Source organism: Papio anubis, chromosome 6 (assembly GCF_008728515.1).
Source record: "Papio anubis isolate 15944 chromosome 6, Panubis1.0, whole genome shotgun sequence".
NCBI lineage: Eukaryota > Metazoa > Chordata > Mammalia > Primates > Cercopithecidae > Papio > Papio anubis.
In genome coordinates this window covers 40,650,393-40,667,929 of record NC_044981.1, presented here as the reverse complement: position 1 = coordinate 40,667,929, position 17,537 = coordinate 40,650,393, and the positions used below count along the sequence as shown (strand labels likewise).

The window sequence follows — 17,537 nt, the reverse complement described above, 5'->3', positions numbered from 1 at the left end:
TGAGAATCCAGGAGGCATAAAGGTAGGCTGGGCCAGGATAGAGGGAGAGAAGATAATGAAAGGAACTAGAAAAGTCCAGAAAAAAGCCTTTATGGTTATCTATGTAACATCAAGTCCTCAAAAGAAAAGAAACTGATGGAGAACTGAGGGGAAGATTCTCATAAGCTGTCAGGGCTTGGGGGTCAGCAACAGGCAGAGATGAAATGACACATCCAAGCTCCCTCTTTGCCCAGGGAAGTTCCTGATTTGGTAGGAGAAACAGTGTCTCTTTGGGGAAACAGTTCCCTTGGGGAACTCTGAATTAAGGGTTCATAGTCACATGGGAGTCAGAGTCCCAGGCATACACCCCACCCACCTATCCATTCAAGATGGTAAGAGAAAGACAGGGGCAGACAAGAAATGGATGCCTCAGGTGTGACTGGATGAGAACACACCAGGGTAGCCAAAGTCATTAGGGACTGGGGAGGGGCAAGGGAGTTTGCTCAGGAGATCATCATTAGAGTTCTGAGCAGGGTTTTGAAGGAAGGGATGACCTTGGCTTAATGGAAGGGTGAGAGAGACCTTGTTGGTGGGGGCGATAGGCTGAAGTGGAAGCATGTAGGTGAGACTGAATACATGTGAACAAGGCCCTGGCACTTGATGTAAAGCAATTAAAACATCCAGGAAGGAGCCCCGAGTGCCCATCTCAGCTTGGCTCCTAGCCAGCTGGGATGAAGACAGCTGGGACCTGCCCCCACTCAGAGCCTGAGTTTACTCCCCTGACCTTGGTGGGGTTGGACTCATCAGTGGTTCTCAGCCTTCTCTGTGGGCAGCTTTTTAAAGTTTTCAGTTGTTGGCCTCACCCCCAAAGTGTCCAAATAGCTTGGTGAAATGGAACACCGTAAGTGCTTCCTCTCAATTGACAACCAGACTTGACATCCTGGGTGGCTTCTCTGGCCCAGTGGCTCAGAGCCTTGCCTGGAGGATTGGAAAATCCAGGTTTAGAGCTGGAGTAACAGGACAAGAAGCTGGAGGAGAAGGAGCCCAAAAGGGACCTCTGGCCCAGTGATCAGAGGTCTGGATTGCAGTGCCGTGTTGAGATCGTATGAGGTCTGCATGTTCTTGGATGACTTTATCTGTTACCCGGGAACAGGGTGTATCTTCGGGCTGCTCCCCTTGTGAGGGGCACAAGTCTCCTTCCCTCATTCTCCCCAGCCCCTCTCTCGCCTCAGCCTCAGGCGCTGAGGAGCCCTCTGGTGGAGAGAGGAGGCAGTTGAGCGCGCTGGCCTAAGGAGGGCCCCCTGGGGGTGAGCCGGGGTGGGGACGGGGGTTAGGAACCTCACTCTGGAGCCGGGAGCCTGGGACCCTCTGCCCGCTCCTCCTTTCCCCACTCTCTGCCTCCCTAGACTCCCCTCCTAGAGGCCAGGATGGCACCATGGAAGGCAGAGAAGCTGAAGGAGAAACGTAAGGGGGCAGAGCCTGAAGCTCTGGAGAGAGAGGAGTCCAGAGCAGAGGAGCCCATGGGGCAGGTCACATGACCGTGGTCAGCCCTTCCCATCACCCCCTGCTGCTTCCTACCCAGGCGCCACCCTGGGCTCAGGAGTCTCCAGGACCTGCAGCTGTGACTGGCCCCTGGCCTGCAGGGCCTGAGAGGGCACCCCAGACTGCCCAGAACCTTCCCTCAGGTATCCCCGTGGCCCCTCCCAACCACACCGCCTCTGCAGCCACACCCAGCTCTGGACTTTTCTGGGCTGATGCTACCACACAACCCGAATCTGTTTCTGTTTGGCTTTGGCATGCCCTGCTCATCTGTTTACGTGCCTATGTTTACTTATTAGTATATATGTATCCATGTGGCAGATCCTCCTTCCAGACTATGCTTGGTTCCGCTGCCATTAAAATAAACTAACTCTCCTGACAGGAAGCCAACCTCAGAGAAGAGTTTGCTACAAATAAGCTACGAGTTCTGGGAGCAATAGTGAGGGTGGTGACGGGGGAGGTTAACCAGATCCGTTTTTAGGTGAGCACATGGAAGGGCCCTTAGAGGTCATCGAGGGCGCTCCCCCGTGCTGAAAGTGACCCAGGAGAGCCCGGTGTGGGTCGCTGGCCTTGGGAAACTTGGCTAGGCTTGAACCCCCACTTCCTGCCTCACAGGTCTCGGTCCCAGCTTCCCTGAAGAGATTATTCAGTCCCCTTCTCGGAACATGTGGTATCTGTTCCTGATGTCCGTCCCTGGGGAGCAGTGGGGGAATTAAAGAGCCCACTCAGCTGGATTCCACTCAAACAGATGGGAATGTAGTGATAAGCAATAAAGAATTTGAATTTATTATTTCTTGCCCACCCACTATTCCTACCACCCCCAGCTCTTTCAGAAATTGGGGATTTCTTCCAAAACCTTAGTTTTCTCCTGAGTCTAGCAACCAGAACTCGCTTTCCCTGAAATGGATGTGGTCAGTGTGGGGGCGTAGGGGCGGGGGGTGGTCAAGCAGAAGGGCTCTCTGCTTAGACGGTAGAAGGCCCTCTTCCCTGAATCTGGGGAAATGGCCTGCGGGGGAAGCTGAAGTATTCGAATCAGATCGTTGTTCCCGTTTTAGGAAATCCCCAGGAAGCATCAGCCCAGCGTGCCCAAAGCCGAGGAGCCCCTCAAGACCGTGCAGGAGAAGAAAAAGTTCCGGCACCGGCCGGAACCACTCTTCATCCCGCCGCCGCCCTCCTACAACCCGAACCCCGCCGCCTCCTACTCGGGCGCCACCCTGTACCAGAGCCAGCTGCGCTCCCCGCGCGTCCTCGGGGATCACCTGCTCCTGGACCCCACCCACGAGCTGCCCCCTTACACGCCCCCACCCATGCTGAGCCCGGTGCGCCAGGGCTCAGGGCTCTTCAGCAATGTCATCTCCGGCCACGGCCCTGGCGCCCACCCGCAGCTGCCCCTGACGCCCCTGACGCCCACGCCACGGGTGCTGCTGTGTCGCTCCAGTGAGTCACCCCTTTAGCGTCCTCCTGGGCTCTGGGTGCTGGGTAGAGTCCTGGGAGACCTCGTTTTCTTTAGCTTTCCCATTTATCCCACAGACTTTTGCGGAGTATTGACTGTATGTAGCACACACTGCTGGGTGTTAAGAAAGACTTGGAATATATAGCCCTTATCCTCAAGGGAATCGCAGTCTAATTGGGAGACAGATGCATAAACTGATCACTACAGTCTCTGGGATAAGGAAACAGTTGAAATGTTCACCCACTTTCTAAGACTGCCAGCAATGATCGTGCAAGAGAGAAAAAAATGAGGCCGGGCGCGGTGATTCACGCCTGTGATCCCAGTGCTTTTGGAGGCCAAAGCGGGTGGATCACTTGAGGCGGGAGTTGGACACCAGCCTAGCCAACATGGTGAAACCCCGTCTCTACTAAAAATACAAAAATTAGCCAGGAATGGTGGCGCGTGCCTGTAATCCCAGCTACTTGGGAAGCTGAGGCAGGAGAATCGCTTAAACCTGGGAGGCAGAGGTTGCAGTGAGCCGAGATCAAGCTACTGCGCTCTAGCCTGGGGGACGAGAGCAAAACTCCATCTCAAAAAAAAAAAAAAAAAAACGGGATGTGGTGGCAGGCACCTGTAGTTCCAGCTACTCAGGAGGCTAAGGCAGGAGAATCTCTTGAACCTGAGAAGCGGAGGCTGCAGTGAGCCAATATCCCGCCACGGCACTCCCTCCTGGGCAAAGAAGCCAGACATCTCAAAAAAAAAAAAGAAGAAAGAAAGAAAGAAAATGTACTCAGTAGATGTACAGATAAGATTAGGTATTACATGCAAGATCAAGCCTTGACATTTTAGCATGCTTTATGAAAATCAAGCATAGAGAGGATAGACTCTCTTTCTGAAGAAAGAATAATTGCATAGAAATCGTACCGCTTAGCAGACCATTGTGGGACAGCTGGCTTCTCCTCACCCTGTGTGAGCAATGGGTAATCGTAAGTTATTTAGCACCATACTCCACCCAGCTCCCTGGAAACTGTCAGGAGTAACTCTGGCAGGAGTTGGGTAGGAGAGGAGCTCTGTTATGGCTGGTTAGGTAACTGCTCATTTCCTTTAGTCTTTTTCAACATTCCTTCCCCGTTGACCTCTGATTTTTGTGTTTTAGACAGCATCGATGGCAGCAACGTGACGGTCACCCCAGGGCCTGGAGAGCAGACCGTAGATGTTGAACCGTAAGGAAAAGTCAATTACTCTTTCGAACAGAAGCTTCAGCTTCTTGAGAAGTGTAGTTAATACTTTTGTAGTCAGAGGATTACACTGAGAGAGCAGTTGTAGAAATTGTAGGATCGTGGTTATTTCTTGAGTACTGTTGTTTCCCTACACAATGGTGCCAATATTTTAAGGCCTTTGCCAAAGACTAGATACATGGTCAAAGCATGAAGCCCTGTATTCAGAGAGCCTAGCATCCCTATGTCTGGCTCCACAGGCAGTGCTTTCTCATCCCTAGTGATACAGGCATCTCTCTCATTCTTTAAGAGGCACCTTCTGAATGTCCTCACTTCCCCCTCCCCGTCCATTCTTGGCCCATCCTCCAAATGGGCTTGTTAAGTACTTTAATTTTGCATAGGCAGTGGGTGGTATTAGGAGAGGCAAAGGTGCTTATCTTCATGAATAGGCACAGAAAAGAGGCCAGGTGGTAGAGTGATGAGTAGATTGAGTCAGGAATCAGAACACCTGAGTTCCAACACCATTTTGTAATTTGATCTTGATCCAGTTAACCTTTCTAGGCTTTAGTGGACTTGTCAAATGGGAGTAATTATTACAGCTTGCTTACGTCGCAGATCTCCGTGAGGTTCGAATGGGATAATGTCTGTGAAAGTGATCTGAAAGAGACAAAAAAGTGAAATGAATGCTTTGTATTTGTCCCCTTTTTTGTGTGGTTAAATGGCACCATTGGCCATGCTCTGGGAAACTGTTCTCTTGGAATTAATCACCCTCCCTCTCCTAGTTACGGGGAGCCGTAAAAGCCCCAGGCCAACTGCCTTCTTGCTCCTAAAATATTTCTCCCTAATCTTAAAGCTGTTCCTTATCCCAGCAAAAAAGCCGTGTGTGGAATCTTAGGGTCACACTCTGAGGAAATGCCCCTGCATTCTTGTAGAAAGAACTAGTTTCCTTCTTTTTCAAGTTCCTGACAGTTGCCCTTGGCCTGAGCCGTCAACTTGAAGACCACATTGTTGTTTTTCTTCTTGTCATTTAAAGACGCATCAACATTGGCTTGAGATTCCAAGCAGAAATCCCTGAACTCCAAGATATCTCTGCCCTGGCCCAGGACACACACAAGGCCACACTGGTATGGAAGCCCTGGCCAGAACTAGAAAACCATGACCTCCAGCAAAGAGGTATTGGCCTATGGGGAGAGCTGGGTGGGAGAGGTTTGATTCTCTCACTGGGATCACTGGCTCTGGGATTGGTGTGTTTTCCATTACACTTAGCTCTCTCTGATGCACTGGCTTCTCCTTATTCCCAACAGTGGAGAATCTTCTGCATTTGTGCTGTTCCAGTGCATTGCCAGGTGGAGGGACCAATTCTGAATTTGCTTTGCACTCTCTGTTTGAGGCCAAAGGTGATGTAATGGTAAGGAACCATGAAAAAGAGGCTTTACAAATTCCTGAAGAGTATTTTCTCAAGTTTCAATATTGTCTCATGTACCATACAACTAATTTGTAATGGCCAATCAGCGTGTGATGACCAATCAGCATGCCTCCCTATTCTTTCCCTCAGTGAGTAAGTCAGGATGTTAAAACCTATAGAAAAAAATCTCCAACTGGACTTCTGTTTCCACATCTGTTCCTAAAGTTAGAACTGTGGGTATATCTGTCCTAGGACATTAGAATTTCTTTTCCTCGTCTTATATTTCACTTCAGAAAACTGAGTCTCTCCAGTGATGGAGGTAGAAGGCTTTACTGAAGCAGAAGTTGGTCTAAAATAGCCTATCATACTCTGCTGATTCTTCTTCCCTACTATGGAAATCAGCCAAAGTTTGATGTTTATAGAACTCTTTTCTCATCTAACCAAAATGAAGTGTTTGCTGTTCACCAACTGGTTCCACTCTTCCACTTTTAACACAGTTCTGCAGATGTTCCCAAACCCAGGCCTTAGTGCTGTCTTCCCAAAATCAGAGCTAACGGTTGACCTGCTCAACCTGGACTTCCTTTTTTTTTTTTTTGAGACAGAGTTTCACTCTTGTTGCCCAGGCTGGAGTGCAATGGCACGATCTCGGCTCACCACAACCTCCAACTCCCAGGTTCAAGCAATTCTCCTGCCTCAGCCTCCCGAGTAGCTGGGATTACAGGCATGCACCACCACGCCCGGCAAATTTTGTATTTTTAGTAGAGACGGGGGTTTCTCCATGTTGAGGCTGGTCTCGAACTCCTGACCTCAGGTGATCTACCCACCTTGGCCTCCCAGAGTGCTGGGATTACAGGTGTGAGCCACTGCGCCCGGCCTTTTTTTAAAGGTGGAGTCTCGCTCTAACACCCAGGCTGGAGTGCAGTGGCACGATCTCAGCTCACCACAACCTCTGCCTCCTGGGTTCAAGCGATTCTTCCTCAGCCTTGCTAGTAGCTGGGATTACTGGTGCATGCCACCATGCCTGGTTAGTTTTTGTATTTTCAGTAGAGATGGGGTTTCATCATGTTGGCCAGGCTGGTCTCGAACTCCTGACCTCAGGTGATCCTCCCACCTTGGCCTCCCAAAGTGCTGGGATTACAGGCATGGGCCACTGCACCCAGCCTCAACCTGGACTTCTGACCAGATCACTCAATCACTAACCTCTGTTTCCCCTTTATATAAATACATGGTAGTAGATCTAGCTTCCTGCATTTTGATTTTATGAAAATGTGAAAGTAAATGTCCCAATACTATGATACCCTTCAAGTATTTCCTAGAATGCTGGAGAACTGTCCTTAAGACTTTCAGATCAGTGTGGCAGAACAGCACTTCTCAAACTTTTAATGTGCATATACAGCACCTGGGGAATCTTGTTAAAAATACAGATTCTGATTAAGAGGCTTGGGAGTAGGGCCCAGCTCTGCCTTTCTGACTAGCTCCCAGGTGAGGGAGGTACTCCTGTTCTATGGACCACACTTGGAGTAGCAAGATTCTAGACCCTGCTCTGCCCGGAACCTATCTGCTGTTCAACTCTGCCTGTGGCATCTTTTAAAAAGCTACTAAGGCTGAAGAAGGCTGATTTGAAACAGTTTATTTAGCTAGGCTCTCTGGACGGATGGTGTGTGCATAGTACAGTTGTTACTGATGCAGCTGTTTATGTTCAGCTGTAATGAAACATGATTTTTCTATAAAACAGTTACAGATCACCCACTCATTTCCTCGGAACCCTTGCCCAAAGACTCAACCTCCAGTCAGAGGAGGCCCCACTCATCTCTGGGGCTGGTGGGATTTTACCAAGCAAGAGTCAGGTCTTTCTGTTTTCCTGTGACATGAACAACTGGCTTCAGGCCTGGATGGGGAGGGTGTTAGAATGAGAGTCTTACTGGCTGCTGAACAGACATGAAACCCTAGTTAGGGTAGTCTCCCTCTGGGTTTCCTTCCAGTGCCCCCACCCCTGGCCTCCACAGTGCTAACTCCATTTCCCCTTTGAGTGGCTGGTCTCCGTAAGACACACAGACCTATTACTGACTCTTGACTTTTCTCTCCCCCGGGTCTGCAGGTTGCTCTGGAAATGCTGCTGCTGCGGAAGCCGGTCAGGTTAAAATGTCATCCTTTAGCAAATTACCACTATGCCGGTAGGTTGCCAGGAGCCCTGTGCCCTGTTGCCTCCTGACAGTGGGTTGCTTGCATGTTTGGTTGTGTCACTTTCTGGTAATGGATAACACCGGTTCTGTCCTAATCACACTTGTGATCTCAAGGCCTCCTAAGGCAGAGCTATGTCTGTTGCTTTGGCACTGTTGGCATTTTGTCTGTTGGCATAAGCTCCTGCCCCTTGTGGGTGTGCCAAGACCTGGGTGATAGTGGCCAGTGCCTGCACATGTGGCAAGGAGACTAGTGCATGAGACCAGAGAGAGCCACAGAAGGTACAATCAGCAGCCCCCTGGTTTTGGAATCAGTAGCCATGGGTTCAGATTCTACTGTACCCCTTGGCCAAGTACCGTGGTCTTCTGCAGCCTTGGTTTTCTCACCTGTAAAATGAGACTTGTATTCCATCCCTTATAGTGTTTTTGTGAGATTAGAGATGGTGTATGTAGCCCAATGCCTGGCACATCCTAATAGCATTTATTACTCATTTATCCAACAATTATTTTTTGAACACTTACTGTGTACAAGGGACTTGCTAAACACTGAAATGCGTCAGTGACTATGACAGATATGGACAGAGTCCCATGTTGTACAGCTTAGAGGCTCTGAGGAGGAGGCAATTATTAAATAATGGATCACGCTGACAGGAAAGACTTCATACATGCAGGGTTTTGTATGTGAATTAATGACAATACCACAAAAAGAGGGAAGTAGAAGACACCTTCAAGATTGAAATGGACTGAGAATTGTGAAGAGTGAAGGAAATAGGTTGGAGAGCCTAAGAAGTGACCAGTGACACTGAGGTCAACATTTTCATTTCCATGTACTAACTGTTCCTTCTGAGGGTCTCCACAAACCTACACTGGTTCTTTATTTTGGAGGGGGCTGAATTTTCAGTGCCTCTTGATTTTTAATCACTTGAGGGTTTCTTTGGTGCTCTGGGCAGACCCTGCCTAGGCAGGTGCCAAATATGTGGGCTTGGGGACCTAGCTATACCTTTTCCAGTCTTTGGTCCGGGCAGCCCAGTGAGGGCTTCTGTACAAATACTAGCTTGCTTTCTCCACCAATATTTGCCTCACCTACTGTGCTCCTCCTCTTTCATGAATGAGCCTTCCTGCCTGTCATCACAAGGTAGACCTCAAAGCCCTTCTTCCGAGGACAGTAAGCCCAAGATGTCTGCCTGTAGGTCACCCCTGGAACTAGGCCAGTACAGAGTAGATGTATGGAATAAGAAATTCATCGCTTCTCCAGTGGCCTAAAGGAGCCAGCTTCTTAATGTTGTCTCCATCATTTCCTGCTTGGTGTCTGTCCCAAGTGTGGGTAGAAAGATTTAGGAGTTCTCCCTAATCTGCCATGGAAACAGTTCAGTCCTCTCTCTTAATTTCCAGCATCATCTGCTGCCCATTGAACCCTGAGAGGCTGTCCAGCCTCCTGGAGCCTGTCTCAAGCTTCTTTGCATGATGGTGGGCCAGTGGATTGGCTAAAAGGAGTTTCCCAACCATGTGCTGTGAGATGCTGCTGCCCTCAGCCCTCAGAGTGGCTGGGGTCACCGGAGCCTCTGGGCTGGTTAGCGCCAGCTGTGAGCAGCTTCATCTGGGATACAGTTCTCCTCTGGTTTTTCCAAGTGTACCAAACAAGTATTTTACGTGTATCATGACATTAAAAAGGTCAGAAAGCTGTGTACTAGGAACACCACACACCCCAGTCAAAACAAAATAAAAACACTAAAATGTTACCAAAAACTTTGAAACAAAAAGGCCCTAAACTCTGCAACAATTAATTGATCTCCTGAGATTAGGGGATTCTAGCTAATTCCTTGCCTGTCCCTTGCCCCCTTCCCCAGCCAGCAGACCAGGAAGGACTCTGCTGTTTTCTGCAATCATTTCAGTCCTTGGAGGCAAAAGAGGTAGAGCTAAGCTGTGAAGGGTTGACGTCTCCAAGAGAAGTGTACTCGTCTATGTTTGCCAGTCACTTGCCTTCTCTGGGAAGTGATGATAGACTGGGACCCAGAGAATTTTCTAGAAGTATGAGCAAAAAGGGCAGAGGTCACTGATCTCTAAAGTCTGACCCAAAACAATCTCCTTAACAGTTTCCTTCTAAGCCACAGGGGAGGCAGCAGAGTCTTCCCCATCACATGCCCCAGCCACCACCTCCTTCCCCCACTGCTGAACCCCCTCATTTGCTTCCTAGGTGTCCGCAAATCCCATCTCTATGGCCACATTCTGCTTTGGCCTTTCTGCTGAGCCCTGTTGGGTTGCTCCCCAGTAGTGACTGCCTGTTGGCTTCATTGCCACCTTGCTGGGACCCTATCTTCTGGATCTCCTTTGGCTCCTGACTCTGTGGCTGTGACCAGTGTCACCCATCCTGAGTCCCAGCCCCAAATTTTCTCTCCAGGCTCCTAGTTATCTGGAGAGGGAGTTCAGGTTTCCCAAGCCTGCCTGAGCCTGTCCATGTCAGGGAGGGAGGCTGTAAGTTTGGGGAGAAAGACAAAGACACAGGCCTATGAAAATCACTTCTTTACTTTACTCATTATCTTCCCTTTCCCACCCATTCCAAGCCATTCGTTAAGAAAAGGAAGAAGTGACTAGTGCTGGCACCCAGGAGAGATGTGCTATAGGGGAAGGACTGATGTGGTGGGCAACTCGCCTAAAGCTGCTTGCCAAGGCCACATGAACCCTGTACAGGATCCTCAGAGGAAGGTTCTGTTGCGGTGGCTCCTGGCGCTCAACCCCCACCATGATGCACAGTCCAGCCCTCTGTTGCTCTCAGCACCCTCCCACCCATGTGTGGTTAGCAGTTGTGTGCAGTGGTTCCCAATTAGCACTTGGGTTGGGAAGGGCCAAGCATGGGGGAGTCAGGGTGGAGAGGAAGCCTGGTTGTGATTCGATGGATTGCAGCGTGCTTGACTTTTTTCATTGAACTGGTCATTCCTGCAGATGGGTGAAGAGTGGAGGGGTGTTAGAACTGACCCTGGCTTCTTGTCAAGTGTTCAACAGAGTCTACTTATTGGCCCTGAGCATAGCCCAAACACCTATTGAGTCCTGAAACCCTGACCTGAGTTGTGGAGATAGAGGAGACCTGGAGGAATTACTCATTCTGTTGGAGAGGACTGGTCTCTTCTGCCTTGGAAGCTGCTCTAGTTAAATGAGGAGACAGAATTACACGCTCAAAAGAGTAATTTGCAAGAAGCACAGCTGTGATTTCATTTCCCAGGCATCCTTAGCCTGTGTCTGTAGCTAGACAGTGGTCCCCTCAAGGGTAGGACTGAGTTAATACTCTTTTACCTTGCCTAACACGGCACTAGTTTAAATTTAAAAAAAAAAAAAAAAAATTGCCTAGTGGACAAGCTCAAATTCTGGATTCAGATGGAGGCTTCCCCCTTTTTACCCACAGAGAAAACTTTGGTAGCAGCCTTCTTCACCTTGCACCCCCCAAAAACTTACTCAACCTTCACCCGCTATTGAAAACCCTGTGTGGAAATGAAAATCTGGTGTAAAAACAGTCCTCCTTTTTCTACAATGAACATGTCTGTCTTGTGTAACTACAAAACATTATCAATGGGGCCAGGAATGGTGGCTCATGCCTGTAATCCGAGCACTTTGGGAGGCCAGGGCAGGCAGATCACTTAAGTTCAGGAGTTCAAGACCAGCCTGGCAAACATAGTGAACCCCCATCTCTACTAAAAATACAAAAATTAGCTGGGCATAGTGGTGCATGCCTGTAATCCCAGCTACTTGGGTGGATGAGCAAGAGAGTTACCTGAACCCGAGAGGCATAGGCTATAGTGAACAGAGATCACACCACTGCACTCCAGCCTGGGTGACAGAGTGAGACCCTGTCTCAAAAAAAAAAAAAAAAAATTATTAATGGAAGTTTTAAGAAAGAAAGTCTGTCTAAACTTTATCTCTGTGTCCAAACTTTCTCTCACCCCTCCATGTCTCTTTTTAATTGCCCGGGTTCACTGTAGATTGCCCCCAAATTAACCACAGTCCAGAGCCTGTTTCCCAGCAACCGAAGGTCAGAACAGTTTTCCTCTGGATACTGTTCCAGCACCGTTTCATCCAGTTAATTAGGTTCTTTGTAATTAGCCTTAATCGTCTTGTTAGGGGCCCCTGCTGGTAATAGCCCAATAGCCAGGAATCCCCAGGTAGAACAAATGAGTGCGGGGGGATTCTCAACCCACGAATCCTGTGTGCATGCTGAGTGGGCAGCAGGGATCCTAGAGAGAAGGGAGGGTGTGGGAGGGTAGTTGAAGGATAGGGGAGGATTTGAGGCAACCCCCTGCCTCGGTTTTGTATTTTATCCTGGACTTTGTCCAAGATGCAAGATCTAAGAAGGGCCGGCTTAGAACCTTGTCTAAGAATGAGGAACTTGTCCCTGTCAGACTCCAGGAAAGAGAGACATCTGAGCCTTTCCTTAACTTCAGATTACAGAGGGATTTTGGAGGCAGGAAGGAGAAGACTATGGATATAGTAAGCAGCCAGGAGTGAGACTGTGGATAAGAAATACACAGAACAAGAAACAGGTGGTCTTGGATGCCACTGTCCACGTATCAGCAGGGGCGGCATATGTCTCATAGCCCTGGGCTGATTTGGAATCTGCTCTCCAGGTGCCCAGTGAAGGTTCAAAACATGTATCAGACACTTAGGACCAAACCTGTCAGTCACGGAGTGACTGCCACCCTCCCCATGTCACGTGAGGAAACTGAGACTCAGAGAAGTTAAGTAGGCTTGCCTGGGATCACAGAAGGAGTAAGTAGCAGAACCAGGTTCACAACCTAAAGTGACTAAAATCACCCTTTTTATCACAGTTCAGTGATATTATTTGGGGAAAACACATTCATATGTTACTTATCTGTCCGAGGCTTTAGCCTGGGAATTCAATCCAAGAGCCCAGGGATGGACTCTCAGCCTCAGTGGGCAATCCTGTGACCAGGAAGCCAGCTCTAGTGTGAGAATGGATTTGTTGCCCGGCCAAGCCTCTGTCCCTCAATTTGTGAACATCCTGTTGAGCAGACACTAACACATGCACACACACAGCACTGTCATTTGCACCAAAGCACAGACCCTAGGACTATGCGGAAGAGCCACCTCTTATTCAGAGAGTACTCCCTGACCCAGCCCTGTATCCCTTGGAATGGGAGAGTCACATAGAGGGGCAGGGAGAACATGCAGCCCACTCCAGCTCAGTACGAGTTGTACAGAATGCACATTCCAGAATCAGGAAGCCACCAAATCCAGTGTCAGAGCAGCAGTCTTAAAAACCACCAGGAGTCAACAGGGAGAAGGTCTCCTTCCCCCATGAGGTTTGGGGATCCCTCCTAACAGATGGGCAGGAAGTTACTTCACCTGTGGAGTTGCAAGCAATTTGGAAACATGAAGGGACATGCTGCTCAGAAATCGACAGGCCAGGGAACGGAACACTGCTTTTGGGGCCAGAAATCAGGTAATGAGCCTGGCAGGTAGAAAAAAGAATATCCACTGCAGAGACTAGCTGAGAAGGCTAGATGGCCCTGTTAGTGTCTTGTCATGTCTTAGAGCTACACTCTAACTTAGGAAACTGATGATCTGGCTGAGGTTGGAAAGAATTTCATTGATCTAGTTGAGGGTTTCATCAGCAAAATGTCTCCTGATTCCCCATTGGAGATGCAACTGAGGGCCACACAGATTCTGGACCTGCAGCAGGGCAGCGGAGCAACCTCTGTGTAAGCTCGCGTGAGTCAGCTGGTATGACAGACTGCCATTGTGGTCTTTTTTCCATCATTATCTTTCTGACTCCTCTTACCCGTTTGCTCTTTTGGTGGATACCTAAAAGGAACCATGATTGTTGTTTGGTTGTTGAGCTGAATTGTTGGTTATTCTTTTCTGTGTCCCTCTTTCTGCCTCTGTTTCTGGGTAAGGGGACCCCAAGGCTTTGAATGTTGGACAGAATTTGAAGAATGGTGATGGAAGTGCTATAAAGCCTCAAATCCCACCAACCCCCTGTGCTCACATGCACTCCGGCAAGGATTCTCCAAACTCACAGCTGCCCTGAGGCTCCCTGTTACTGTGGTCTGCACAGCCAGAGCTGTCTAGTCCTCTGGAACCCATGGAAGATGACTCCCTTCTGCTGAGGATTCATGAGAAAGCTGCTTTCCTTCTAGAATAAAGAGATAGGTTTGCAGCTGGGCACAGTGGTGCACATCTGTAATCCCAGCACTTTGGGAGGCCGAGGCAGGCGGATCACTTGAGGTCAGGAGCTCAAGACCAGCCTGGCCAACTTGGTGAATCCCCATCTTTGCTAAAAATACAAAAATTAGCCAGGTGTGGTGGCACGCACCTGTAATCTCAGCTACTCAGGAGGCTGAGGCAAGAGAATCACTTGAACCCAAGAGGCAGAGGTTGCAGTGAGCTGAGATCTTTTCACTGCACTCCAACCTGGGTGACAGAGCAAGACTCCATCTCAAAAAAAAAAAAAAAAAAAAAAAAAAGTTTGCAAACCAAATAAATTGGGTGGTCGCCCTGCTTTTGTAGACATCTGACCCCACCCAGCTCAGAATAAAGCATATTCTGAGTCTGGAGCCAAAGCTCCTGGCTTGAGGACCCATCAAAGAGCTGCACAAGGAAGTTGTTTATTTCAGAAATGTGAGTTTACGTCACTGAGCCATATATTTTCCTAAGGACCCTAGGCTCCCCACCTGTGGTCTAAGGAGGCCTCTGCCTACCTAGAGCATTTTCACCTGATTCACTTATTTTGGCCAAACCCTACAAGGGAAGAAGTGATTAGGGTTTCCTGTACTGCAGCTCCATCAGTTGACCATAGCAAAATGGAAACCTTGGACTTGCCCGGAAAGGGAAGAAAGATATTATGGTTTGGGGTACTAGCGTACCCCAGTAATGAAGTATAGTGAGGTGGGGTACTAGTATACCCCACCGATGAAGTGTAATGAAAGATACGGTTTAGGGTACTAGTGGACACCACTAATGAAGTCTAGAGAAGTGTAGTGAGGTCAGAGCCTTGGCCGAATACCATCCAAAGAACCAGAGATGTGGAGAATTCAGCAGGCCAAAAGAACAAGACTGAGTTTTCTCTGAACCAGCCGCAGTGGTGGAACCTTCCCTAGAGCCTCCAGAAATAGGAGTCCCCTTAGAAGTAGACCTTATTTCTTGCCCCAAACAAGCCAGTACCATTTTATATTATTATCTGCATATTCTGCTTTCTTTCATGGAGGAAAAAGACATAAATATCAGGTTTAGCCAGTAAGGCAGATGCACCAGCCCAGTAGTGAAGCCTCTCCCTCTTTGGTCAGCAAGTCCATCAAGAACTGGCTCCACTCACCTCTCCAGCCTCATCTGCTTCTGCTGGAACAGTATACTTGAACCAGATTAGATTACTAGTCATTCTTTGGAAACCTCCATTTCCTCATCTGTCAAATGGGCTCATCATCATAACAATCTTACAGGATTGTTAGTAGAACCTGATGATGAATAACTGAAGTACTTAGAACCTGCCACATAGTAAGCACTTAGAAATGTTAAGCTATTTTTCCTAGCACAGTGTCTTGCTTGTAATATACACCTAATAAATATCTGTTGAATGAATGACTGAAGTGCATGACTTCACTCTTGCCTCTGACTTTGCATATCCTGCTTCCTCTCACCAGAATACTCTTCCATCTCCTTATTGCCTGACTTGCTTCTCTATGACCTTTAAAACTCAACTCAGATGTTTTATCTACCTGGAAGCCCTCCTGGCTGCCCTGGCCCTAACCTGAGTGTGGTGTTTCTCCTTTGTGCCCCAATGACACCTCACCTTTACCTGAATAGTTACAGTTACCACCTTGAACGTCATGACCTACTTGTTTGTCTCCCCAGCAGATTGTGCGCATCTCGAGGGTAGAGGGTAAATCCAGCCACACCCTGAAGGGTACTTGCTACGTGAATGCTTGCACTTGTGAATATGATAATAACATTAAAACTGTCCCTAAAATGTGTTGAATGCTCTTTGTTTCCCAGTGATGATGCTGGGCACTTTTTGTGCATTATCTTCTTTAAGTTTCACAAAAATCCCAATCAGTGGAGGCAATTATAATTATTCCCAATTGTAGGTAACAAAACAGGCTTAGGATGAGTAACTTGCCAAGGTCAAGGCCATAGCTGAGACTTGAACCCAGGTGTCAGAGCTCCTAACCATTATATCACACTATCTTTTTGTTCAAATGGGAATTTGATACGTATTATATCACTTGCTCTGTAGTTGTATTTTGTAACTTAACTAAATGAACCAGCAACTAAAAGCAAGGGGAACTGTGAGATGTTCTTATGAGGTTTGTGTTTTGTTGTAGGTTCGGACAAGTGGACCTCCCTAGAAAGAAAACTGTTTAACAAAGCACTAGCCACTTACAGCAAAGACTTTATTTTTGTACAGAAGATGGTAAGCATGATTTTTCCCATTGCCCCGTTGAAATTAAACTTGGGAAATTGTACACAAAAATATTTAGAAATATTTGGATACTGGTTTAAGATACTTACAAAAAGGATGTCTTCCACACTCGCTGGTGAGGATGGTAGTGGATATAGGGGTGGTATGGCCCCAGTGTTAGGACTGTGGGAAGGAGAGGACAGGGGAAAGAAGGCATAGATTATCTGGACACTGCAGTGGTGCGGTGTTATTTTCTATCTTAATAAAAATGTGTAATTCATAATTCTATCAGAATAATGAGAATCGGGCTCCTGGTTCATAATTTACATAATTTATTTTATTTATTTTTTTGTTTTTTATTTTTCAAGATAGTTTCACTCTGTCGCCCAGGCTGGAGTGCGGTGGCATGATCTTGACTCACTGCAGCTTCCACCTCCCAGGTTCAAGCAATTCTCCTGCCTCAGCTTCTAGAGTAACTGGGATTACAGGCACGCACCACCACACCTGGCTACTTTTTGTATCTTTAGTAGAGACGGAGTTTTACTATGTTGGCCAGGCTGGTCTCGAACTCCTGACCTCAAGTGATCCACCTCCCTCAGCCTCCCAAAGCATTGGGATTACCGGCATGAGCCACTGTGCCTGGTCATACATAATTTATGTATATTTGGCAGATCTACCACATTTCTGACAGAGTTTTTTTCTGGGTAACTGGGGAGAGGAGAACATGTGGCCTCCCTCTACCCAGTAGCATGGTTTCTGGTGTTGAACTCCTATTTTTAACGACAGTAATAATAAAAATACCTTGCATATACAACATTCTAAAGCAAAATAAAACTTTCCATAGATGAAATAGCACTTTATACAACAGATACATTTATTGACTTTATTGGCTGAAAGATGGTTTAGCATAAAAAATTAAAACCATTCAAAGAGTGTTTCAACAAACTGATGAATGATGGAGCCATATTGTGTTAAAGCCATTTAAGACTGTTCGGGTACACAGAGAACAGGGCCACAGGTGGCAGCACCCACTGGCCCCTGGCTGAGACAGATGGTCCTCAGAGGTGTCCTAGCATGGCATGTCTCCTGTCATCAGTCTAGGGCCTTGCCTGGGCAAGTGTGAGAAGCAGGAGGACTTTCTCTCTAACTTGCCTCCGCCTCCATGTCTGCATTTGCTCCTGCCTTGCCCATGCCCTTGCTGCCCCGTGTGCCCAGCAGCCCTCATGCTGCATCTTTCTTGAGTCACCCTCCCCCCCAGGACTGGCCTGGCACAGACCTCAATCCTTTAGGCCCCACACTTTCAACTGATGATGGATTCGTATATCGAGCTTACCAGGCAACATGAGTTTTAACCCAGGGCTCTCTGGGACGGACACTATCC

General features: G+C 48.0%; 1 protein-coding gene across 20 annotated transcripts in view; it reads left to right on the top strand.

Annotated features, from left to right (window-relative positions):
• Positions 1–17,537, top strand: part of TRERF1 (transcriptional regulating factor 1) — a 226,742-nt gene that overhangs the window by 190,118 nt on the left and 19,087 nt on the right. For all 20 annotated transcript variants that reach the window (XM_021937266.2, XM_021937280.2, XM_021937279.2 and 17 more), the window contains 6 exons: positions 2,574–2,955; positions 4,107–4,173; positions 5,201–5,340; positions 5,472–5,575; positions 7,671–7,746; positions 16,080–16,168. In XM_021937266.2, the coding sequence (XP_021792958.2) occupies positions 2,574–2,955; positions 4,107–4,173; positions 5,201–5,340; positions 5,472–5,575; positions 7,671–7,746; positions 16,080–16,168 (858 nt within the window). The remainder of the gene's footprint in view (positions 1–2,573; positions 2,956–4,106; positions 4,174–5,200; positions 5,341–5,471; positions 5,576–7,670; positions 7,747–16,079; positions 16,169–17,537) is intronic.